Source organism: Crotalus tigris, unplaced genomic scaffold, assembly GCF_016545835.1.
Source record: "Crotalus tigris isolate CLP2741 ecotype Arizona unplaced genomic scaffold, ASM1654583v1 scf7180000018301.7375997, whole genome shotgun sequence".
Lineage (NCBI taxonomy): Eukaryota > Metazoa > Chordata > Lepidosauria > Squamata > Viperidae > Crotalus > Crotalus tigris.
The window spans coordinates 6659452-6680000 of record NW_024096931.1 but is presented as its reverse complement, the minus strand read 5'-3'; the positions used below and the strand labels follow the sequence as shown (position 1 = coordinate 6680000).

The 20549-nt window shown below is 43.4% G+C and overlaps 1 protein-coding gene across 6 annotated transcripts in view; it reads right to left on the bottom strand.

Annotated features, from left to right (window-relative positions):
• Positions 1-20549, bottom strand: part of DNAAF8 (dynein axonemal assembly factor 8) — an 82633-nt gene that overhangs the window by 51575 nt on the left and 10509 nt on the right. For 5 of the 6 annotated variants that reach the window (XM_039349899.1, XM_039349900.1, XM_039349901.1 and 2 more), the window contains 6 exons: positions 20350-20493; positions 17973-18074; positions 15543-15884; positions 14028-14172; positions 8197-8394; positions 548-703 (listed from right to left, as the gene is read on the bottom strand). In XM_039349899.1, the coding sequence (XP_039205833.1) occupies positions 548-703; positions 8197-8394; positions 14028-14172; positions 15543-15884; positions 17973-18074; positions 20350-20493 (1087 nt within the window). The remainder of the gene's footprint in view (positions 1-547; positions 704-8196; positions 8395-14027; positions 14173-15542; positions 15885-17972; positions 18075-20349; positions 20494-20549) is intronic. The other variant, XM_039349903.1, reaches the window with a different exon arrangement.

The window sequence follows — 20549 nt, the reverse complement described above, 5'->3', positions numbered from 1 at the left end:
GAAGCCAGAGCAATCAAGAAGACAAAGAGAAAATCTGCACACCCCACCCAAACTCTAGGAGTCATTAGCCCCATCACCTGGGAAGCAGGATATGATAATAGGATTAAACTACACATATCAAGGCCTAGACAAACACTCAGAAACAGCCTCAAGATTCATGCCACAGGAACAGGAAACTATTCCAAACAAGGCTAGAGAGGGTATAAAAAAAACTACTGCCCATGTGCTCAACAGCTTTTTTTCCTCTCCTCTGCTCCTTCTTGCAAGGACCATCTTTCTGCTTCTTCAATAAATTGTAACCTTCTTCCCAAAGCAGTCTCCCTGTTGCCTATTTATTCCCGGCTTGGATGAACCAGGATGAAGACTTACTTCTGACACTGCGATACTCCAGATGTTGCTGAACTGCAATTCCCAGCATTCTTCCACATTGGCTGGAATTCCTAAGATTGCTGGGAGTTGTAATCCGGCTCCTTCTTCAGCATCATGCTTCCCTACCCCCAACTTAATCAAGAGCGGAATCAAAGGACATTGCAGTGCCATAACTTACACTCTGCTTTGCAAGGCTGGAGCTGCTCTGCGTCGGCGACGGATTGGCTGGCACGATGCAAACACGCAGGGCCAGAGCACCCTCCTCCCACGTCTGTTGCAGCCCTACGACTTCGAAGGGAACTCGGTGGTCTTCTCCTTCTCTCGGACAGGAGACCTTGAAATAACAACGTAAATCGATGGCTAGTAACTTGACTTCAACCCAACTGAAATGTGGTCCTGGAGGGTTTTGCTCCATAAATATAGGACACGGCTAACTCTTACGCCAGGGGTCTTCAAACGTGGCCCTTTTATGACTTGTGGACTTCAACTCCCAGAATTCCTCAGCGCTGAGGAATTCTGGGAGTTGAAGTCCACAAGTCATAAAAGGGCCCAGTTGGAAGACCCCTGTCTTAAGCCAATATACCTTAACAAACCAGTTCCCAATTAATCCATCTAGTATCAGACAAAAAAAAAAACAACCCCACACCCTTTTTTTTCCCCCTGGCAGTACCCACAACTTCTGGAGGCAGGTTGTTCCACTGGTTAATTGTTCTCACTGTTAGGAATTTTCTCCTTAGTTCCGGGTTGCTTCTCTCCTTGATAAATTTCCATCCATTGTTTCTTTGACCTGCCTTCAGGAGCTTTGGAGAATAGGTTGACTCCTCTTTTTTGTGGCAGCCCTTCAAATATTGGAACACTGCTTCATGTAAGCCTGGTCCTTCTTTTCAGTTATCTTTTTATCTTCCTGTCTTTTATTTTTTTTTCACCTTTGGCATTCAGAAAGTTATTCAAGAGAAAGAGGCCGGTCCTGCTAATTTTGCAGCAGGAGCTAAGAACAGAGAGTCCTTATTGACGTCCATATTCTCCGGCTGCAGTAGAACAGTAGACTTTATTGATGATAATGGAGCTAATAACCTCAGCTAAAAATCAATGCAAAGTGATTATGCCATTACAAGATGGCACATGCTTCCCCCCTCACCCCCTCCCCGCCTCCCAGCAACTCTTCACATTATCCCGGTAATGTGCGCTAATAGTTTTGAATTTATCAGTCCTGTTCTGTTTCTATTTGGAGGAAGGAGACACAAAAGATTGGTGGGGAAGAGGGGAGGAGAAAGTGAAACGGCTCGTTAAGTAGCTGGGTGGCTTTAAAAAGAAGGTGTTTAAGTGGTTGTGAAAGTTGGACCATAAGAAAGGCTGAGCGCCAAAGAATTGAGGCCTTCGAACTACGGTGCTGGAGAAGACTCCTGCGAATCCCCTGGACTGCAAGGCGGTGAAACTGGTAAGTCCTAGAGGAGATCCACCCTGACTGCTCTTTAGAAGGCCAGATCCTGAAGTTGAAACTCAAGTATTTTGGCCACCTAGTGAGAAGGAAGGACTCACTGGAGAAGAGCCTGATGCTGGGAAAGATGGAGGGCAAGAGAAGAAGGGGACGACACAGAAGGAGGTGGCTGGATGGAGTCACTGAAGCTGCAGGCGTGAGCTTCAATGGACTCCAGAAGATGGTAGAGGACAGGAAGACCTGGAGGAACGTTGTCCATGGGGTTGCGATGGGTTGGAGACGACTTCTCAACTAACAACAAAGTGGACTTTTGAAGAAATCTTACTAGCCCACCACATTTATTTATTTCGTTTAGTGTAGGGTATCTGCAGAGGTCATGCAATCACTGATATAGAAGTTGAGCCCACCAAATGAACACACAAAAGACCTGCTCCTGGGAAATTTGCTGATTTGGGGAATGGGGATGGCTGTGAAATAACATTTTATTTTATTTTTATAGAACTCTCTTTAGCGTGAAAAAGAATCTTTCAAGCAGACCCCATAAGACGGCGCAACGGAAAATACCAAAGAGATGGACATGCCTCTTAATCCCCCTCTATAGGTTGCTAGCAAATTGTCAGGAAATAAATAGAGACTTTGAAATAAACAGGCAGTTGTTCTATTAATGCATTTTACGGGTTTCATGTATTTGGGATTGATTTGAAATGTAAACTAAATTCAATACATTTGAGATTCAGTTCCTCTCCCACCTGGCTTTACCATGGATCACTTTCTATGTTCTGTCACCCCGATCTTTTAAAGGACAATGGTAGAGGGATTTTTAAAATAATAATAATAATAATAATATATTTTTTGCAGATCTTCCAATGCACCATTGTTGCTACTTTGTCATGCTGCTGCTTGTAGTCAAGAAGATTGCACAGACTGACTACAAGCAGCGGCATGACAAAGTAGCAACAATGGTGCACTGGAAGATCTGCAAAAAATATCATTTGCCTGTAAGCAAAAACTGGTGGGATCATAAAATAGAGAAAGTCATAGAAAATGATAAAATTAAACTGCTCTGGGACTTCAGAATTCAAACAGACAAGCACCTGCAACATAACACCCCAGACTTAACAATTGTCGATAAGAAAGACAAAAAAGTCTGGATAGTGGACGTGGCAGTGCCTGGAGATAGCAGAATAGAAGAGAAAGAACTGGAGAAGATAACAAAATACAAAGACCTACAAATAGAAATAGAAAGACTGTGGCAAAAGCAAGCAAGGGTAGTACCAATAGTAATAGGCTCCTTGGGTGCAATCCCAAAACAACTGGAGCACCACTTGAACACCATTGGCATTGACAAATTCGCTATTAGTCAATTGCAAAAGGCAGCCTTATTAGGAACTGCTTCCATCCTGCGACGATATCTGTAATACCATCAAACATCCACATCTGCCTATCCCAGGTCCTGGGTAAGGACTCGATAGGTAGACAAAATGCCAAATCCAGTCTGAACATCTGGCTGACTGTGCGATGATCAATAATAATAATAATAATAATAATAATAATAATAATAATAATAATAATAATAATAATAATAATAAAGTCTCTTCTTTTTCTAGATTTGAACTGCTGGGTTGAATAATTTAGTCGATAAGCAAACTGGAGGCACGAACGTTAAGCAGTCACCTGGATAAGCTTCATGAGCTCTGCTTGGGTCATTCCCAACAGCTAATAAATCAAAGGTATTTATAGCAGGAAGGGCCATATTTAAAAGTCACACATAAGGAAAGCCTTAAATTAGCAGCTGATTAAATTCTCTACGGAAGCTTTCCTTGGGGTTCTGATAAATCTTTCAGGCATGCTCCAGTTCCAGGTCAGCAATTTTGGAGCCTGGAACTGCATCGTCAGAAATTTGCTCAGGTTCTGGCTGGATAATGACCTTGGAAAACAACCTGTGTACAGGTAATCCTTGACTTACAACCGCAAGTGATTCTATTGTGAAGCAAGACAGTTGTTTAAGTGAGTTTTGCCCAATTTTACAACCTTTCTCATCACAGTTGCTAAGGGAATCACTGTAGGTGTTAATTTAGTAACACGGTTATTAAGTGAATTTTGGCTTCCCCATTGACTTCGCTTGATCAGAAGATCCCCAAAGTGACATTGCAAAATATATGCCGGTTGCCAAGTGTCCAAATTTTGATCACGTAACCTTGGGGATGCTGCAACAGTTGTAAGTGTGAAAAACGGTCATCAAGACCACTGTAACTTCGAAGAGTCACTAAAACAATGGCTGAAGGTGAAGGACTACCTATCGTTCTGGTCTGGCTTTTCCAGCAAAAAAATGTCCTTGGACCAGCTTGGCTGAATTCCTTGGAATGGATTACAAAGGGGTGGCTGGAAAATGATGGGCTAACATCAACCCAAATATAATGTTTGAAATCACCATCCCTTGAAACTGAAATTGACACGTGGCTTATTGTCTGCCTCCAATTCTCCTAATGTTCTTCTATGGGACGCAACATCGGCTGAAGGAATATAATTTGTGCAACTTGTTATTGGAAAGGGGCTTCCAAAGAGAATAGGGGGTCAACCTATCCTCCAAAACACCTGAAGACAGGACATCAAATAACAGATGGAAAGTAATCAAGGAGAGATCCAGCCTAGAACTAAGGAGAAATAAACTGACAGTGAGAACAATTACATCAGTGGAAGAGCTTGCCTCCAGACGTTGTGGGTGCTCCATCACTGGAGGTTTTTAAGAAGAGATTGGACAGCCATTTGTCTGAAATGGTTTAGGGTTTCCTGCCTGTGCAGGAGGTTGGACTAGAATGACCTCTAAGCAACTAACAACAACAACAATCAGAGGTATAGATAGACTGGGCAGAATCTGGGTTGGTGTCATCTTCTGTTGATAACCCATGGATCCGTCATCTGCTGCTCCACATAGCAAGGCATTCGAGGCAGCTTACAGCATCCTGAGGATGTATCCTTCCTAAATGAGATGAACTACGATGCCCCAAATTCATATCCATTTATTTTTCCACCACACATTTATCAGCTAAAAAGGAACATCTTTAGGAAATAATGTGCAGCTCTTCTGCTGTTCGACTCGGGAGTCTCACCACGTGCTTCCTATTCCCGCAGTCAGCTGGTGCTGAAGCCAGCCAAACTGAGGGGGTTCCACACAAAGCTATTATTATACAATCACCAGGCCTTGTTTACAGTGTTTTTTTTTTTCCATTTGCAACCCTCCTGGGTTTCCCGCCCCCCCCCCCTAATTCTACCTCTTTCCTTCCAACCAGCAGCAGCAAACAAATCTCATTAACCGGCGAAAGCTGGGATGTTTGCACAAAGGTTTTTGATGGATGGCGTGAGGCGGCTCCATCTGGTAGAGTCCTGCGAAAGGTCTGAAGGCGGCTAGCTTAATTCACCTTGAACCCTGGGCCGTGAAGAAAAGCCAGAGGAGGTCTCCAAACATTATTGGATGCTCCCTCCGCAGGCTCGGGAAGAAAGATCCTGTAATTGCTTTTGACTGTTCTTCTTTGGGCAGAGAAAAATACTGGAGATTCGGGGCTAATTCTTGTTTGCTCGCAGGCGTGCAAACAGATATTCGTTTTTTTCCTTCGATCTGTTTATTTGCAGATTTAGAAGCCAAGGGGGAGGATAGGAAGGAGACCCCCCACCTGGATCCAGAGAACCCTTCCCTCCCTCCCTCTCTCTCCCTGGAGGGTTAGGAAAGTGAAGAAACCCACACAAGATGAGTATTTAAAACCGCAGCAATCATTTCCTCCTAAACAAGGACGGCTTCCTTTCTTTATGTCTGCTCTGTTGTCTTTCCATTACACCTTACAGTTCCAAAGAGCAACATAATGAAGATGGAGCCTGTTTATTACCAGAGGATGGATGTTTCTGCCAGAATAGCTTTTATGTTGGCACTTCAACGATTAACCCTTGATAAGCCACGCAAAAGGGGCCTGAATCAAGTGTGCCCTTGGACAGCCACCTCTCTTGAAATATATATTTTAGATAAGTGTACAAAGCTGACAGCGTTTCCCTCCCCCCCCCCCAACAAACCCCTTTCCATCACACTGAATTACCATCGCCTCGGCTTCTTCTCTTTAGTTTTTTTTTTTTCCTTTCTCTAACATGAATTGAAAACCAGGAACCGGATTTATTCCAGCATGACTTTAGAAGCAGCCACAAAAGAGGGTAATGCTTTATTTAAAGTGGCATCCATTGCTTGCAAGGGGAAGGGAAGGAGAGAAGAGAGGTGGGGAAGGAAGGAAGGAAGGAAGGAGAGAGAGAGAGAAGGAAAGAAGGGAGGGAGGGAAAGGAAGAAGGAGGTGGGAGGGAAGGAGGGAAGGAAGGAAGAAGGGAGTGGGGAAGGAAGGAAGAAAGGAAAGAAGGGAGGTGGGGAGGGAGGAAGGGAGGGAGGGAGGAAAGGAAAGAAGGAGGGAGGAAGGGAGGAAGGAAGGAAGGAGAGAAGGGAGGTGGGGAGGGAGGGAGGGAGGGAGGGAAGGAAGGAGGGAGAGATGGAGGGAGGAAAGGAAGGGAGGGAGGGAGGGAGGGAAGGAGGGAAAGAGACATAGAAGGAAGGAAGGAAGGAAGGAAGGGAGGAAGGAAGGAAGGAAGGAAGGAAGGAAGGAAGGAAGGAAGGAAGGAAGGAAGGAAGGAAGCAAGCAAGCAAGCAAGCAAGCAAGCCTTGAATTACAGATATTCTCATCTATTGGCTTTAGGGTTTCTTCCTCAAAATGACAACCCCAGAGATTTCATTGGGATTTTCACCCCAAACCCTCAGAGCTCTACAGAAGCTCTACTTTGCTTTTGAACTTCACAGAGCACCGCAAGTACTTAACTTTGGTCTGGCCGTGCCATTTTTAAATGTTTAAATCTTTTAACGCCTTAATTGATTTTTTAAAAAATGAACATCTAAAAAAGAATTCTCAGCTCTAGCCCATTGTTCCAAGGGCTTTGCACCCGATGCTTAGAATTTTAAAAGGCAGGAATAAGAAGCTTATTTTGTTTTCGGAAATCGGATTGAATATTGGCAGCAGAGGTTCTTTTACAGGAAGGGATAAGAAGGACCAACTTTTCCTTTGAAGTTTTTTCTTTTCCTCTTGTGAGATCAGAAGTTGGGAAAGAGTTATATGGAATACATCCGAGAAGCTGGATTTCCTTATCTCAAACCAACAGTAAATGTCAATTTTCCTTAATTTCTAAGGCTTACTCCTGAGCTAGTCCATCCATGTTTTTGAGAAAAAAATTTGGAAAACTGTCTCATCCCACTGGGATTGGAATAGAATAGAATAGAATAGAATAGAATAGTATAGAATAGAAAGGAAATAGAATGGAATGGAATAGAATAGAATAGAATAGAATAGAATAGAATAGAATAGAATAGAATAGAATAGAATAGAATAGAATAGAATAGAATAGAAAGGAAATAGAATGGAATGGAATAGAATAGAATAGAATAGAATAGAATAGAATAGAAATAGGAATGAATGGAATGAATGGAATAGAATAGAATAGAATAGAATAGAATAGAATAGAATAGAATAGAATAGAATAGAATAGAATAACAGAGTTGGAAGGGACCCTGGAGGTCTTCTAGTCCAACCCCCTGCTTTGGCAGGAAACCCTGTACCATTTCACACAAATGGTTTTCCAATCTGTTCTTAAAAATTTCCAGTATTGGAGCACCCACAACTTCTGGAGGCAAGTTGTTCCACTGGTTAATTGTTCTAACTGTCAGGAAGTTTCTCCTTAGTTCTAGGTTGCTTCTCTCCTTGATCAGTTTCCATCCATTGCTTCTTGTCCTGCCTTCAAGCGCTTTGGAGAATAGCTTGACTCCCTCTTCTTTGGGGCAGCCCCTGAGATATTGGAAGACTGCTATCCTGTCCGCCCTCGTCCTTCTCTTCGATAAACTAGACCTACCCAATTCCAGCAGCCTTTCCTTATATGCTTTAGCCTCCAGTCCCCAGTTTCTTTAGCCTCTAGTTTCTGCTTCCTGGACTGAGCAAAACCAGCTTAGTTATAAGACAGGTATAAGACGAACTCCTCGTACAGGTACTCCTCGACTTATGACCACAATTCACCCCAAAATTTCCGTTAGTCACAGAATCTGGCTTCCCCCACTGACGTGGCCTGTTGGAAGGTCACAAAGGGGGATCACGTGACCCTGGGGGACGCTGCGACCGTCATAAATACGAGTTGGCTGCCAAGCCTCCGAATTTTGATCACGTGACTGGTGGGAGATGCTGCAGCGGTCGTTAAGTGTGAAAAAGGGCCATAAGTCGCTTTGTTCAAGGACACTGTAATTTTGAATGGCCACTAAATGAACTGTGTAAGTCAAGGGGACTACCTGTATGCATCTTTGCCCTTGAAGCTGCTGCACTCACCAGAGACAACAGCCAGGTCACGACTGCGGGGTAGATGTTGGCTATAGCAGTCGAAGGGGCTCCTGAAGAGACGGGGCTCGGTTGTCTGCAAAACATGACTTGTCCACAGCTGGAGAGACCAATGGTCAGGAGCAGCAGGTGGCCTTCAATACTTTGGCAGATCGGTAATATGCTGACGGGCGCAAGGTATGAGGCCTCCTATGGACCCAGAAAGAGGAGCATCTTGTGAACTTTGAATGGCATTATTCCTACTCCATGTGTCATAATTTGCCAGCAAATAAATTCAAAACAAAACAAAGCACGGAAAACCAAAGCATTTAGACCAGTGTTTTTCACCCTGAAGATATGTGGGCTTTACCTCTCAGAATTCTGGAAGTTGAAGTCCAAACATCTTCAGGTTGTCCAGATTGAGAAACATTGTTATAGTAAATGAATGGAACCATTTGATTTCAGGACTATGGACAGCAACCTCATCACCAGACCTCAAGACGGTAGGGTAGGGTAGGGTAGGGTAGGGTAGGGTAGAGTAGAGTAGAATATTATTTACTTCTAATCTTGCTTGTTTTGGGGCCCTGGGACTTGGGTCTTCTCGGCTGGCAGACGGTTGCACCATTTATCTTACTTCCCTCTTCCTGGGATATCCAGCAGGTAGCCAGGATTCAGGCGGGAGGCCGGCTCCTTCTTCTATCCTATCATTCTATCCTATAATTCGAGCAGCGTTTTTTAGCTGAACAGCAAGGCCACGCCTTTGCCTTTTGTGTCGATAATCCACTTTTTTTTTTTTAATCTTATGCACTCAAATGGGGTGGAAACGTACCCACAACTTCTGTCGCTCGCCATATGCCCTTAAACGGTACGATTGCATCCTTCTCTCCAAAGAGACGGGATTGCGTTTTACTACCCGAAGAAAGACATTTGAGAAATGTCAACTAGCTGTTTCTTTCCATTCTTCAGGAAAGGCTAAAATGACGACAAGGCCATCTGTTAGCAGATCTGAAGTTGCCCCGTTAGGTGGTAAAATAAATCCCATTGTGACGGGGGGGGGGGGGGAAACGAAAAAGAAGAAGAGGAGGAGGAAGGGGTGAGCGGGAGAAAGAGGGAGAGGAAGAGTTGGAGGTGGAGAAGGAAAAGGAAGAGGAAGAAGAGGAAGATGGGGGGAGGAAGAGAAGAGGAGCGGGAGAGGGAGAGAGAGAAGGAGATGGAAGAAGAGAAGAGGAAGAGGAGGAGGAGGAGGAGGAGGAAGAAAAGAGGAGGGGAGAGGGAAGTGAAAGGAAGAGTTGGAGGAGGAGAAGGAGGAGGAAGAGGAGGGGAGGGGAGAGAGAGTAAGAGTTGGAGGAAGAAGAGAAGAGGAGGAGAAGGAAGAGAAGGGAGGGGAGAGGGAAGGGAGAGGAAGAGTTGGAGGAAAAAGAGGAGGAAGGAGGAGGAGGAGGAGGAGGAGGAGGAGGAGTAGTTGGTGGTGGTGGTGGTGGTGGTGTTGGTAAAGGATCCTCATAAATCTATTTTCAATGGCCTGGGCTTACTTTATTAGAGAAAACATCTGTCTGTAGAAGTGACTAATGCTAACAGCAATGGATTTTAATACTCTCCAATAACCTACTTTAGTACTAAATTTTGTATTTCATAAAATTAGCAGTTTCTTGTGTATTAAGCATCCTGAAGTCACTCATCTGCAAAATAGGAATCTGTCAGGATGGTACCAACGCTTCTGGCGCTTGACTGTACTGCAGTAGTTTTGAACTGCACAATACTCAGAATGCCCCACGTAATTGAAATACCTTTAAAAAGTCAGGGCACAAATATGCACCTGTTCAATAAGCCCCTGGTTTGATTTCTTTCTTTCTTTCTTTCTTTCTTTCTTTCTTTCTTTCTTTCTTTCTTTCTTTCTTTCTTTCTTTCTTTCTTTCTCTTTCTTTCTTTTCTTTTTTCTTTCCTTCCTTCCTTCCTTCCTTCCTTCTTTCCTGCTGCTTTTTTCCTCTTTTTTTTTTTTTTTTACATTTCAGCAGTTGTATGGGTGGTAGGATGCCAGGGAACTGTAAGGATTTAGATTCCTAGCAATACATGTATATTTCTATATATTTCTTACGATTGTGATGCTACAGCTGAAAAATGGTTAAACTGCAAGAGTCAAAGGGTAATAAAAAATAAAATCTCCCCTGAGTGAAGTTCTACTCCAGGTGACTGCATACATACGTATCCATTTAATTTTCTTAATAACAATAGGAAAATTTCCTCCCAGCCGGGTTTACCGTCTGGAATTTTTCTGATGGTCTCCCATAAATATTAATCCAGTCTAATCCGTAGCTTCTTTCCGTATTAGCTAAGGTCAGCTAAGCACTGCTGCCTCTCGGGACTAAGTAAGAAAAGCAGAATAAATTATGCTAAGGGAAGAAGACTGCAGAACAAAAGATGTGGAAGTAGGTGAACCAGCAGAACTATGTTCGGTGGGCGTAATGGTACCGAGGTCGAAAAATGCTATTCTTGGCTCAGAATTTATTTCCTGGGTCTTCTCCAGCAGTCGGTCACAGAAACCTTGTCTCTGCTTCCTTAAGCTTAAGCTATGAACAGCCACACAGAACATGCCTGGAGATAAATATAACGCCTAAATTTGGGGCAATAGATCCTTGTAGTTCTGAGCAGGGGGTTGGACTAGATGACCTCCAAGGTCCCTTCCAACTTTATTATTGTTGTTGTTGTTGTTATTGTTATGGATCATCGCACAGTCAGCCAGATGTTCAGACTGGATTTGGCATTTTGTCTACCTATCGAGTCCTTACCCAGGACCTGGGATAAGCAGATGTGGATGTTTGATGGTATTACAGGTATCGTCGCAGGATGGAAGCAGTTCCTAGTAAGGCCGCCTTTTGCAATTGACTAATAGCGAATTTGTCAATGCCAATGGTGTTCAAGTGGTGCTCCAGTTGTTTTGGGATTGCACCCAAGGAGCCTATTACTATTGGTACTACCCTTGCTTGCTTTTGCCACAGTCTTTCTATTTCTATTTGTAGGTCTTTGTATTTTGTTATCTTCTCCAGCTCTTTCTCTTCTATTCTGCAGGCACTGCCACGTCCATTACCCAGACTTTTTTGTCTTTCTTATCGACAGTTGTTAAGTCTGGGGTGTTATCTTGCAGGTGCTTGTCTTTATTATTATTATTATTATTATTATTATAAAAAATATAAATGGAGAAACTGACCGGGGCCTGTCCTGCTGCTGGACAAGCAGAAGAGCTGTATGGGCAAGGTGGTAGACAGTATATTCATGCTACGTGGAATTCCCACCTAAACTGGCTTTCAAGGGTACATTTAATAAGTCTAGTCAAGCATTTCGCCCAAACCCCAAAAGAACTCGAGGTTTACAGGAGACTAATTTATTTCATATTTCTACAAGACCATTAACGTTTTTATAATTAGAGAAAAGGGACTGGAAGAGGCTGGCGCTGGGCTCAGCTGCAGGGGCTCCCTTCCCGATTATAAGTGCGATCCAGCAACATCTCATCAGCCACGAAAGGGCTGCGATGCCTACTGTGCCTGACCTGCTGCTCTGTGATCTCTCTCCTTCCTAACATCCTGATGGAGCAAAAGTCATCTAATTAAAAAAATTTTCCTGGCCAGGAGCGGAGGGGAGAAATGAAGGATCTGTTATCTTTGCTAGCTTGTGCTGCAGAGGGATATTTGAAGGGTCCTTGGTGCTCTCTGCAAACGTTTCATTACCCAAACGAGGCAATACGATCACCACTGATAATGTTACCTAATTGGGTAATGAAACGTCTGCAAAGAAAGCAATCAAGCTGAGAGAGCACCAAGGGTCCCTCAGTCATCCTCCTCCTCCTTCCTTCCTTCTCTTCCACGTCACAAATCCACTCCCTTCTAGCACTGATGATGTTACCTAGTTTGGTAATGAAACATCTGCAAGAAAGCAACCAAGCTCAGAGAGCACCAAGGACCCCACAGTCTTCCTTCCTTCCTTCCTTCCTTCCTTCCTTCCTTCCTTCCTTCCTTCCTTCCTTCCTTCCTTCCTTCCTTCCTTCCATCCATCCATGCATCCATCCATCCATCCATGTCACAAATCCACTCCCTTCTAGCATTGATGATGTTACCTAGTTTGGTAATGAAACATCTGCAAGAAAACAACTAAGCAACCAAGCTCAGAGTCCTCCTCCTCCTCCTCCTCCTCCTCCCCCCCCACTCCACAAAGCCCACTCCCTTCTAGTACTGATGATGTTACCTAATTGGATAATGAAACGTCTGCAAGAAAACAACCAAGATCAGAGAGCACCCAGGACTCCTCATTTCAACCCTGAGCTACAAATATTCTCCTCTATAGAGATTTGCATTCAGGACTATCTCCGGCCATCTAGTCGACTTTAATGGAAGTGACCCCCTCCCACCCCAAGTAATGGGGCTTCGGGTGGCAGCATCCCTGTCCAGTGCTTATGTTGGACTGCAGTGTTATTATGGATTGTTTATGGCTTTCCTCTGAAGTTGTGGGTGCTCATCACTGGAGGTCTTCAAAAAAAAAAAAAAAAGAGTGGACAGTTATTTGTCCAGGATGGAATAAGGTCTCTTGCCCAGAGCAGGGGGTTGGACTAGAAGACCTCTGAGATCCCTTCCAGCTCAAGGATTCTATTCATAAGGCCTGCAATATTCCCTTGTTAACAGGATTCTGGAGCCATCTGCTGGCTCCATGCTAAAATGACCAAGAGGACGAAACTCAGGGCAAAAAACGTACATGGAAGACTTAAAGACTCTAAACATCGCATGGGAAGACGCTGAAGTGTTTAACCCAGTGGTTCTCAACCTTTTTAATGCCGTGACCCCCAACCAGTCGTAAGTCAAGGACTACTGAACCGGTCGTAAGTCGAGGACTACTCAACTGGTGCAGCACCATTTGCAGAATGGGGCTTTTGGCGGGCTCAGCAGGGCAGAGACAGCCTGGACAATTCCTATTGGCTTTTGAAAGCCAATAGAATTAGACTCTATTCAAGAGAGTCTATTCTATTGGCTTTCAAAAGCCAATAGAATAAAAGGGAGTAGCACAGCTAAGGAAAAGGGGGAAAAAATGGCGGACTGTGTTGTTTGGCGACCCCCGTGAAATGGTCGTTCGACCCCAAATGGGGTTCCGACCCACAGGTTGAGAACCACTGGTTTAACCAAACCCAGAAGGTTGGAGACCTCTTGCTGTCCAATATGTTACATTGCATGGGAGGAACTAATGCTCATAGTAATGTTTCCTAGCTACTTCCTTACTATGTTTTCGGCAATGATGCTCTTAAATTGGTTATTTAGATAGAGGGTTTTTTTTAAAAAAAAAAAATTGTCAGTGTTTCCTAACTACAATGAAAAGAAAGCAAGGCCAGAAACAACGGATGGAAACTAATCAAGGAGAGAAGCAACTTAGAACTAAAGAGAAAGTACCTAACGGTGGGAACAATTAACCAGTGGAAGGGCTTGCCTTCAAAAGTTGTGGGTGCTCCAACACTGGAGGTTTTTAAGAAGAGATTGGACAACCATTTGTCTGAAATGCTCGAGCAGGGGGCTGGACTAGAAGACCTTCAAGGTCCCTTCCAACTCTCTTACTCCGCGTGATTCTAAAATCAACATCTGCATGGAAAACCCAGAATTCCACTAACTTTGCTCGCTATTTCAACGTTTTGAGGAGCTTCTGCCTGTGTGCTTTTAAGTCACCTGCCGCCCAGGCAGAAGGCCTGGCTTGAAATAAATGCAGTGCAGATGAAACCGGGAAACTGAAGGGAGCTCACCTGCACCCAGCCCAAGATCCCTGGAGGAAAAAAAAATAAGAAGAATCTCTTTGGAACTTCTTTGTGTACTGACCGTATGGAACAAGATGGGGGTTTGTTCAGCCATGGGCTGCTTCCCATTGGTGGAGTGTCGTGGCTGTGATTTCTCCAGCTGTTCCTGGAGCCACCGTCTCGTGGTTTCCTCCTTCACGTGCTCTTCCTGCTGTTTCTCTACCATCCTGCAGAATACAAGAGCAAGGAGGAATTTACGTCAGTGGTTCTCAACCTGTGGGTCAGGACCCCATTTGGGGTCGAACGACCATTTCACGGGGGTCGCCAAACAACGCAGTCCGCCATTTTTTTCCCCCTTTTCCTTAGCTGTGCTACTCCCTTTTATTCTATTGGCTTTTGAAAGCCAATAGAATAGACTCTCTTGAATAGAGTCTAATTCTATTGGCTTTCAAAAGCCAATAGGAATTGTCCAGGCTGCCTCTGCCCTGCTGAGCCCATCAAAAGTCCCATTCTGCAAACGGTGCTGCACCAGTTGAGTAGTCCTCGACTTACGACCGGTTGGGGGTCGCGGCATTAAAAAGGTTGAGAACCCCTGACTTACGTCTTTTAGAAAAAAAACTACTTTGTGCAGTGAAGGCAAACGTAATCTGAAAATGTATAGAAGCTTTGTATTATTTAGCCATTCGTTCCTTTATTCAGATTTCATAGACAGCCGGGTCCAAAGGGATATTCATTATAAATTGTAACAAATACATTATTTATGATTGCCAATAGCCAGCAGCAGCACGTAATTATTGGAGCCCTGGGTTCAAACTGATGAAGAGGCCCAGATTCAGATTGGCTTGGAAGCTTTCCAGACCACTGACTGCAACTGGATATACTAAAGCCATGATTTGTCTAACAAGGTTTAAGTGGTTAAACCATACCTGGCTATTTCATGCTGAGACCCGGATCGTGACTTTGAAACAACAACGACTGTCACCTTGTGGCAAGATGGGTGGCAAATAAATGTAATATGTCTATGTGTATTTACTCATGTAGAATGGTTGTAGTAGTATCATTTATCCTTATCTTCTTTAGATTTGTGTTACATGCAAAGGTAAATCAAATCCCGGTATAGTTCAGCATGAGTGATCTCAACTGGCAACAGAACTAAAAAGGGGAAGGGGTGTTCTACTCTCTTGAATTTTTGGAGGAAAAAAAGTATACGGCAAATAAATCACATTTCAAGCTTTTTATATTATCCATATTTCATGTTTGTCTATATTTCAGGACAAGGAGCAATGGCTGGAAACTAATCAAGGAGAGAAGCAACCTAGAACTAAGGAGAAATTTCCTGACAGTGAGAACAATTAACCAGTGGAACAACCTGCCTCCAGAAGCGGTGAATGCTCCAACACTGGAAGTTTTTAAAAGAGACTGGAGGGCCATTTGTCCGAAATGGTATAGGGTTTCCTGCCTGAGCAGGGGGCTGGACTCAATGACCTCCAAGGTCCCTTCCAACTTTATTATCACTACTACTACTATGACTATGACTATTATTATTATTACTATTATTTCTAGACCAGCAGTCTCCCTCAGATTTTTCATGCAATACCTTGGGTCTTTGGCATCTTTCTTTGCAGAAGCCTCTGGAGGCAATTCTGAACAAATCTCTTCCTTGGTTTCTTTCTGGAATTCTCCAGAAGGCTTAGCTGCTCCCTTAGCGCTGTCAATGAGAAGGGGACTCCTTGTACTGGAGTCCATTTTTTCTGCCATCATGAAGGACTGGCCACTGTGTTTCAAACTCTGCCTTTCTCTGACATTCAGCAGATTGGTTCCGTCGGGTTTTTGGAGATTTTGGCTCCTTCTGTTCGGTTCAGTAGCCGATGACTGAGACATCCTTTTTCGAACGCTTCGGAGCTGTTGCAGGAGGAAACATTTCCCAGTGCAATTTTTGCTAGAAGAGAGAGGGAGATAGAGAGAATGCTTCGGCTCAGGTAGCCCGTTGGATGTATACATCAAGTTAAACCAGCAATGTGTTTTAATTCACATGTCACGCAAAGCTATAGTTTGCAAGTTAAAGGGATTTTTAAAGGACGAGTAAAAGATTTGATTAAGCCAACTACAGATGTTTTGGCTAGGCCAGTGATGGCAAACCTTTTAGAGACTGAGTGCCCAAACTGCAACCCAAAACCCACTTATGCATTGTTGAGTGCCGGGTGGGTGTGGCCCATTGGCTGGGTGTGGCCAATTGGGTGGGCGTGGCTGCGGTGGTAACGGCAGACTGGGTGGGACTAAAAAGTTCAATCAATCAATTCCAACTTTGCGAGATCTTTTTTTTTCCCCGCGAGAAGTTGAAATTGACTGATTGATTGAACTTTTTTTTTTTTTTTGCACACGGCGGCGGAGGCCTAAAGCAAAAAGGTTTTATAAAACCCAGCTGAAGGCCTAGGACTGGGGTGATGGTGCACGTGCCCACAGAGAGGGCTCCGAGTGCCACCACTGGCACCCGTGCCATAGGTTCGCCACCACTGGGCTAGGCTCACAAACTGCACTCAGCTTGTGGACCTTATCACAGTTGATTAATCAAGACTTTTTGACCGAATTCGACTGCTTTGATGAAAGAAAAAAAAATGTAATTACTTTTGTTTCTATTTGGAAACCGCTTCTGGGCTTTCTGCTTGAGGTGGGGAAAAAATGAAACTTTGATTTTAGGGTTTACCGATTAATAGGTTTTTTTTTGTTTTAGAAATGGCTAGTTTATATTATTATGTGAAAGTAAAAAGTTGAGGTTTGAGGTTATTATCTTATTCTACTGCCCCATACTTTTCCGTTCCCTTTCTCCTCCCCTATTTTCCTACTATTTTCTTTTGTAGTTTTGTATTATATGTTATAAACTAACAAAAAAATACTAAAAAAAAAAGAAACAGACTTTTTGACCTAATTCACAAAACTTACTAAGCGTTCAATCAAGGGTACGTTTAAGAGCAAATTGACAACCAGGAAAAATGTAGGAACAACTGCAGGTGTTTTGTGTGTCCATGTGTGCATCCGTATGTGTGGTGACTCTGCGTGTGTGTGTGTGTGTGTGTGTGTGTGTGTGTGTGCGCGTGCACAGGCACACAAAGTCAAGGGACAGATGGTCCTTGACTTACAACCACAATCAAGCCAAGATGTTGGTTGCTAAGCAAGTCAGTTGTTAAGTGAGTTGTTTCCCCATTTTACAACTTTTTTGTCATGGTTGTTAAGTGAATCACTGCAGTTATTAAGTGCCTATTGTGATCATTAAGCAAATCTGGCTTCCCCCATTGGCTTTCCTTGTCAGAAGCCAGCTGGGAAAGTTATGGAGCTCTGGTGGTGCAGTGGATGGAATATAGCATTACAGGCTGACTCTGCACACAGTCAGAAGTTTGATCCTGACCGACTCAAGGTTGACTCAGCCTTCCAGCCTTCCGAGGTGGGTAAAATGAAGACCCAGATTGTTGGGAGAGGGCAACGGCTGACTCTGTAAAACCACTTAAGAGAGGATTGTAAAGCAGTGTGAAGCAACATATAAGTCTAAATGGCTATTGCTATTTCAAATGGTGATCACGCAACTCCCAAGTCAGTGCAACTGTCATAAATACATGCCGGTCATGTGACCATGGGGATACTGCAACAGTTGTTAAGTATGAAAACCAGCCTTTGGCAACTTTTTTAGTGCCGTTGTAACTTCGAACAGTCTCACTGAACAAATGATTGTAAATTGAGGACTACCTCTATTTGTTTAGGTCAGGGGTCTTCTAACTTGGCCCTTTTATGACGTGTGGACTTCAACTCCCAGAAGTCCATCCAGCATGAGGGAACTATGACCCTTTTATGACTTGTGGACTTGAATTCCCAGAATTACTCAGCCAGTGTGCCTGGCTGAGGAATTCTGGGAATTGAAGTCCACACGTCATAAAAGGGCCAAGTTTGAAGACCCCTGGTTTAGGTATTGAATCAACTAGTTTCCCGTACGATTGCAAAAGCTCATTTATGTCATGAACACTGGACCATCGCTCACCTATACCGTGATGCCGAAGACAACTCATCCATCATTCCTTCTTCTTTGTTTTGGGTTGTCCCTTTTCTATCTTCTTCGTCATCAGAGGAGCTGTCACTCAAGCTGAAATATGAGAAGGGGATCTCACTGCTCTGTACTACTACTACTACCAATGGCCACCCAGCAGAGCAACAGCTACAGACCTGATAGGGATAATCCTTGAAAAGCATCAAGGGAGCGTCCTGCTCTCAAGTACAAAGTAAACAATCCATTTCTCAAGAGCTTTCATCAGCTCGGTAAAAAGCAACTATTTCAGAATTCAAAGGAGCTGCTTTTAGTCCTGTCTCAAAGAATCTACCCTACAGTTCAGATTTTTATTTATTTTTTTAATGTTTCACATTACCTGACAGGGAGCCTCTGAGAGATGGGCTTAATAGGCAAACGTGCTTTCATGTTGTGCTTTTAGATTACCCCCAAACAAAAGAGGAAATTATAGTCCGTATTGATCCATTTAAAAAAAAAAATCAAAATCAAAATTCACCGTTGGGATAGTATCTTTATCAGAACCAATTAGACTAACTTAAAACTGTGCAAACTTTCAGGTTTTCCAGAGCTTTTCGTTGGATATTACAAAAAGCAGGGACTGGGAAGAAGAATAATCATCCCCAAAATAAGACAGATGTTGCAGACAAATCTTGTGCTGCTCAGACTTATGTTGGGGTCTGAATAAATGTTTCAGTAACAGGCACAATCAATTCAAGTTTTGCCCAACATTTAGGGACAAAACAAAAGTTTAATTTGATACCCCCCCCCTTCCATTCAATCACTAGGTGGTATTATATAATTTGGTCCCATTCTCTTCACTTGTACCTTTGATCCTGGGAGATTATGCAGCCTAGCATGCACATATCCTGCGTTATTGGAATACAAGCCAATTTGGTCCAGGCTAGAAACCAAGAGACCGTGAGTTCTAGTCCCGCCTTAGGTATGAAAGCCAGCTGGGTGACTTTGGGCCAATCAGCAGGAGACTGGGAGTCCTAGTCCTGCCTTAGGCATGAAAGCCAGCTAGTGACTTTGGGCCAATCACTCAGCCCAATCTGCCTCACAGGGTTGTTGTGCGGAAAGTAGGAGGAGGAAGGAGAATTATGTATGTTTCCCACCTTGAGTTATTTGTAAAAATAATAAGGGTGGGATATAAATAAATAAATAAATGAAAACAGTTTGTGAGAAGTCAATGCTATGATGTCTTGGGAGAGCAAAGCTAGGGTACTTGTTAGCCGGTAGATCCTAACTTTTAAGCGTACTTTGACAATGGAACCAGCTGCTTCCCTGCAACTCTTCAAGCTGAGGCTGGATCTCCAACTCTTGGGGGGGGGGCTCTAATTTGGGTCCCTGGCCTGAGCAAGGAAGGGGTCAACGGTCTCTTTCAATTCAGAGAGTGGAACTGAATTCCCAGCAGTCCTGGGCGTATGCCTGCAAATTCATTTCATTGCTGAATCATATGCTTCTTGGTGGATCAATCAATTAAATGTTGATCAATCTGCATTTCACCGAAATGCAGGTGACCTGCTGAGACACTGAAGGAAGCATAAGGCTTGGATAATATTTAAGAAAAAGAATTAGTCACTCTTTCAGAAGGAAAATCTTTCAAGATTTGTGGGGGGGAAAATCTTTGTGGGGGGGAAAATCTTTCAAGATTTGTTGGGGGGGGGGGTTCATTCTGCTGTGCTGTCAATACACCCGAATCAAAATAGGGTAAAACAAGATGAAAAAGGGAAATGGAAAAAAAGAAATAGAAATTACTGCTAATTAATGACGCGCTTAACAGAATAATCCTACAACTATTTTATTAGAGGCAGTCTCCAATCGATCACTTAGGCATGCACCTCTAAGGAATTCTGCTTTTAAATGGTATAATTGTGGTATTCTAAATCTATAAATCTCCTCTCTTCTATTTTCAGGCTATTGTTCACCCCTAGGGTTGACGAAAACCACCTCACACACACCGAGCAGGGGTTTAAAATAGATCATTTCTGAGATTTCCCCCCCCCCAAACTCTTTGAATCAATTATTTAATGATATGAACACAGCAGTGGCATTCATACTTTTTAACGTTTAATTTTCGTATCTTCGATATGGATTCATTCCCTCTGGGGCCCGTGGTGCCTTTGCTCGCCTTTCTAAATTTTAGCCGTATCTGCTCTATTGAAACATAACTTCCTATGTTTTTCTTTTTAATCAAGTCTCCATTTGAAAGCAAAGGAATCAAATTTAGGGTTTGGCCAGCTTTGTCTTGAGGCAGAGGTTCTCCACCCGCCCCTTGCAACTCTGATCTTAGATGACACAAAAACCTCTTCAAGGTCTCACGATAACTGCAGAACAACACACTGCTAAATACCTCTGTGTTTCATCAGTCAAAGAGTCGACCTTTTCAGATACGGAGTCCCTTAAATCAATATATACAGTTGGGGGCTCTGGAACACAAAACGCTGCTGGAATCCGACTCAAATCATTTTTTATTGGTGCTGGGCCAGGAGTGTCTCTGAAAGCAGAAATGACATTCACTTTTGCAATGTCTATTTTGCGATACTTTCACAG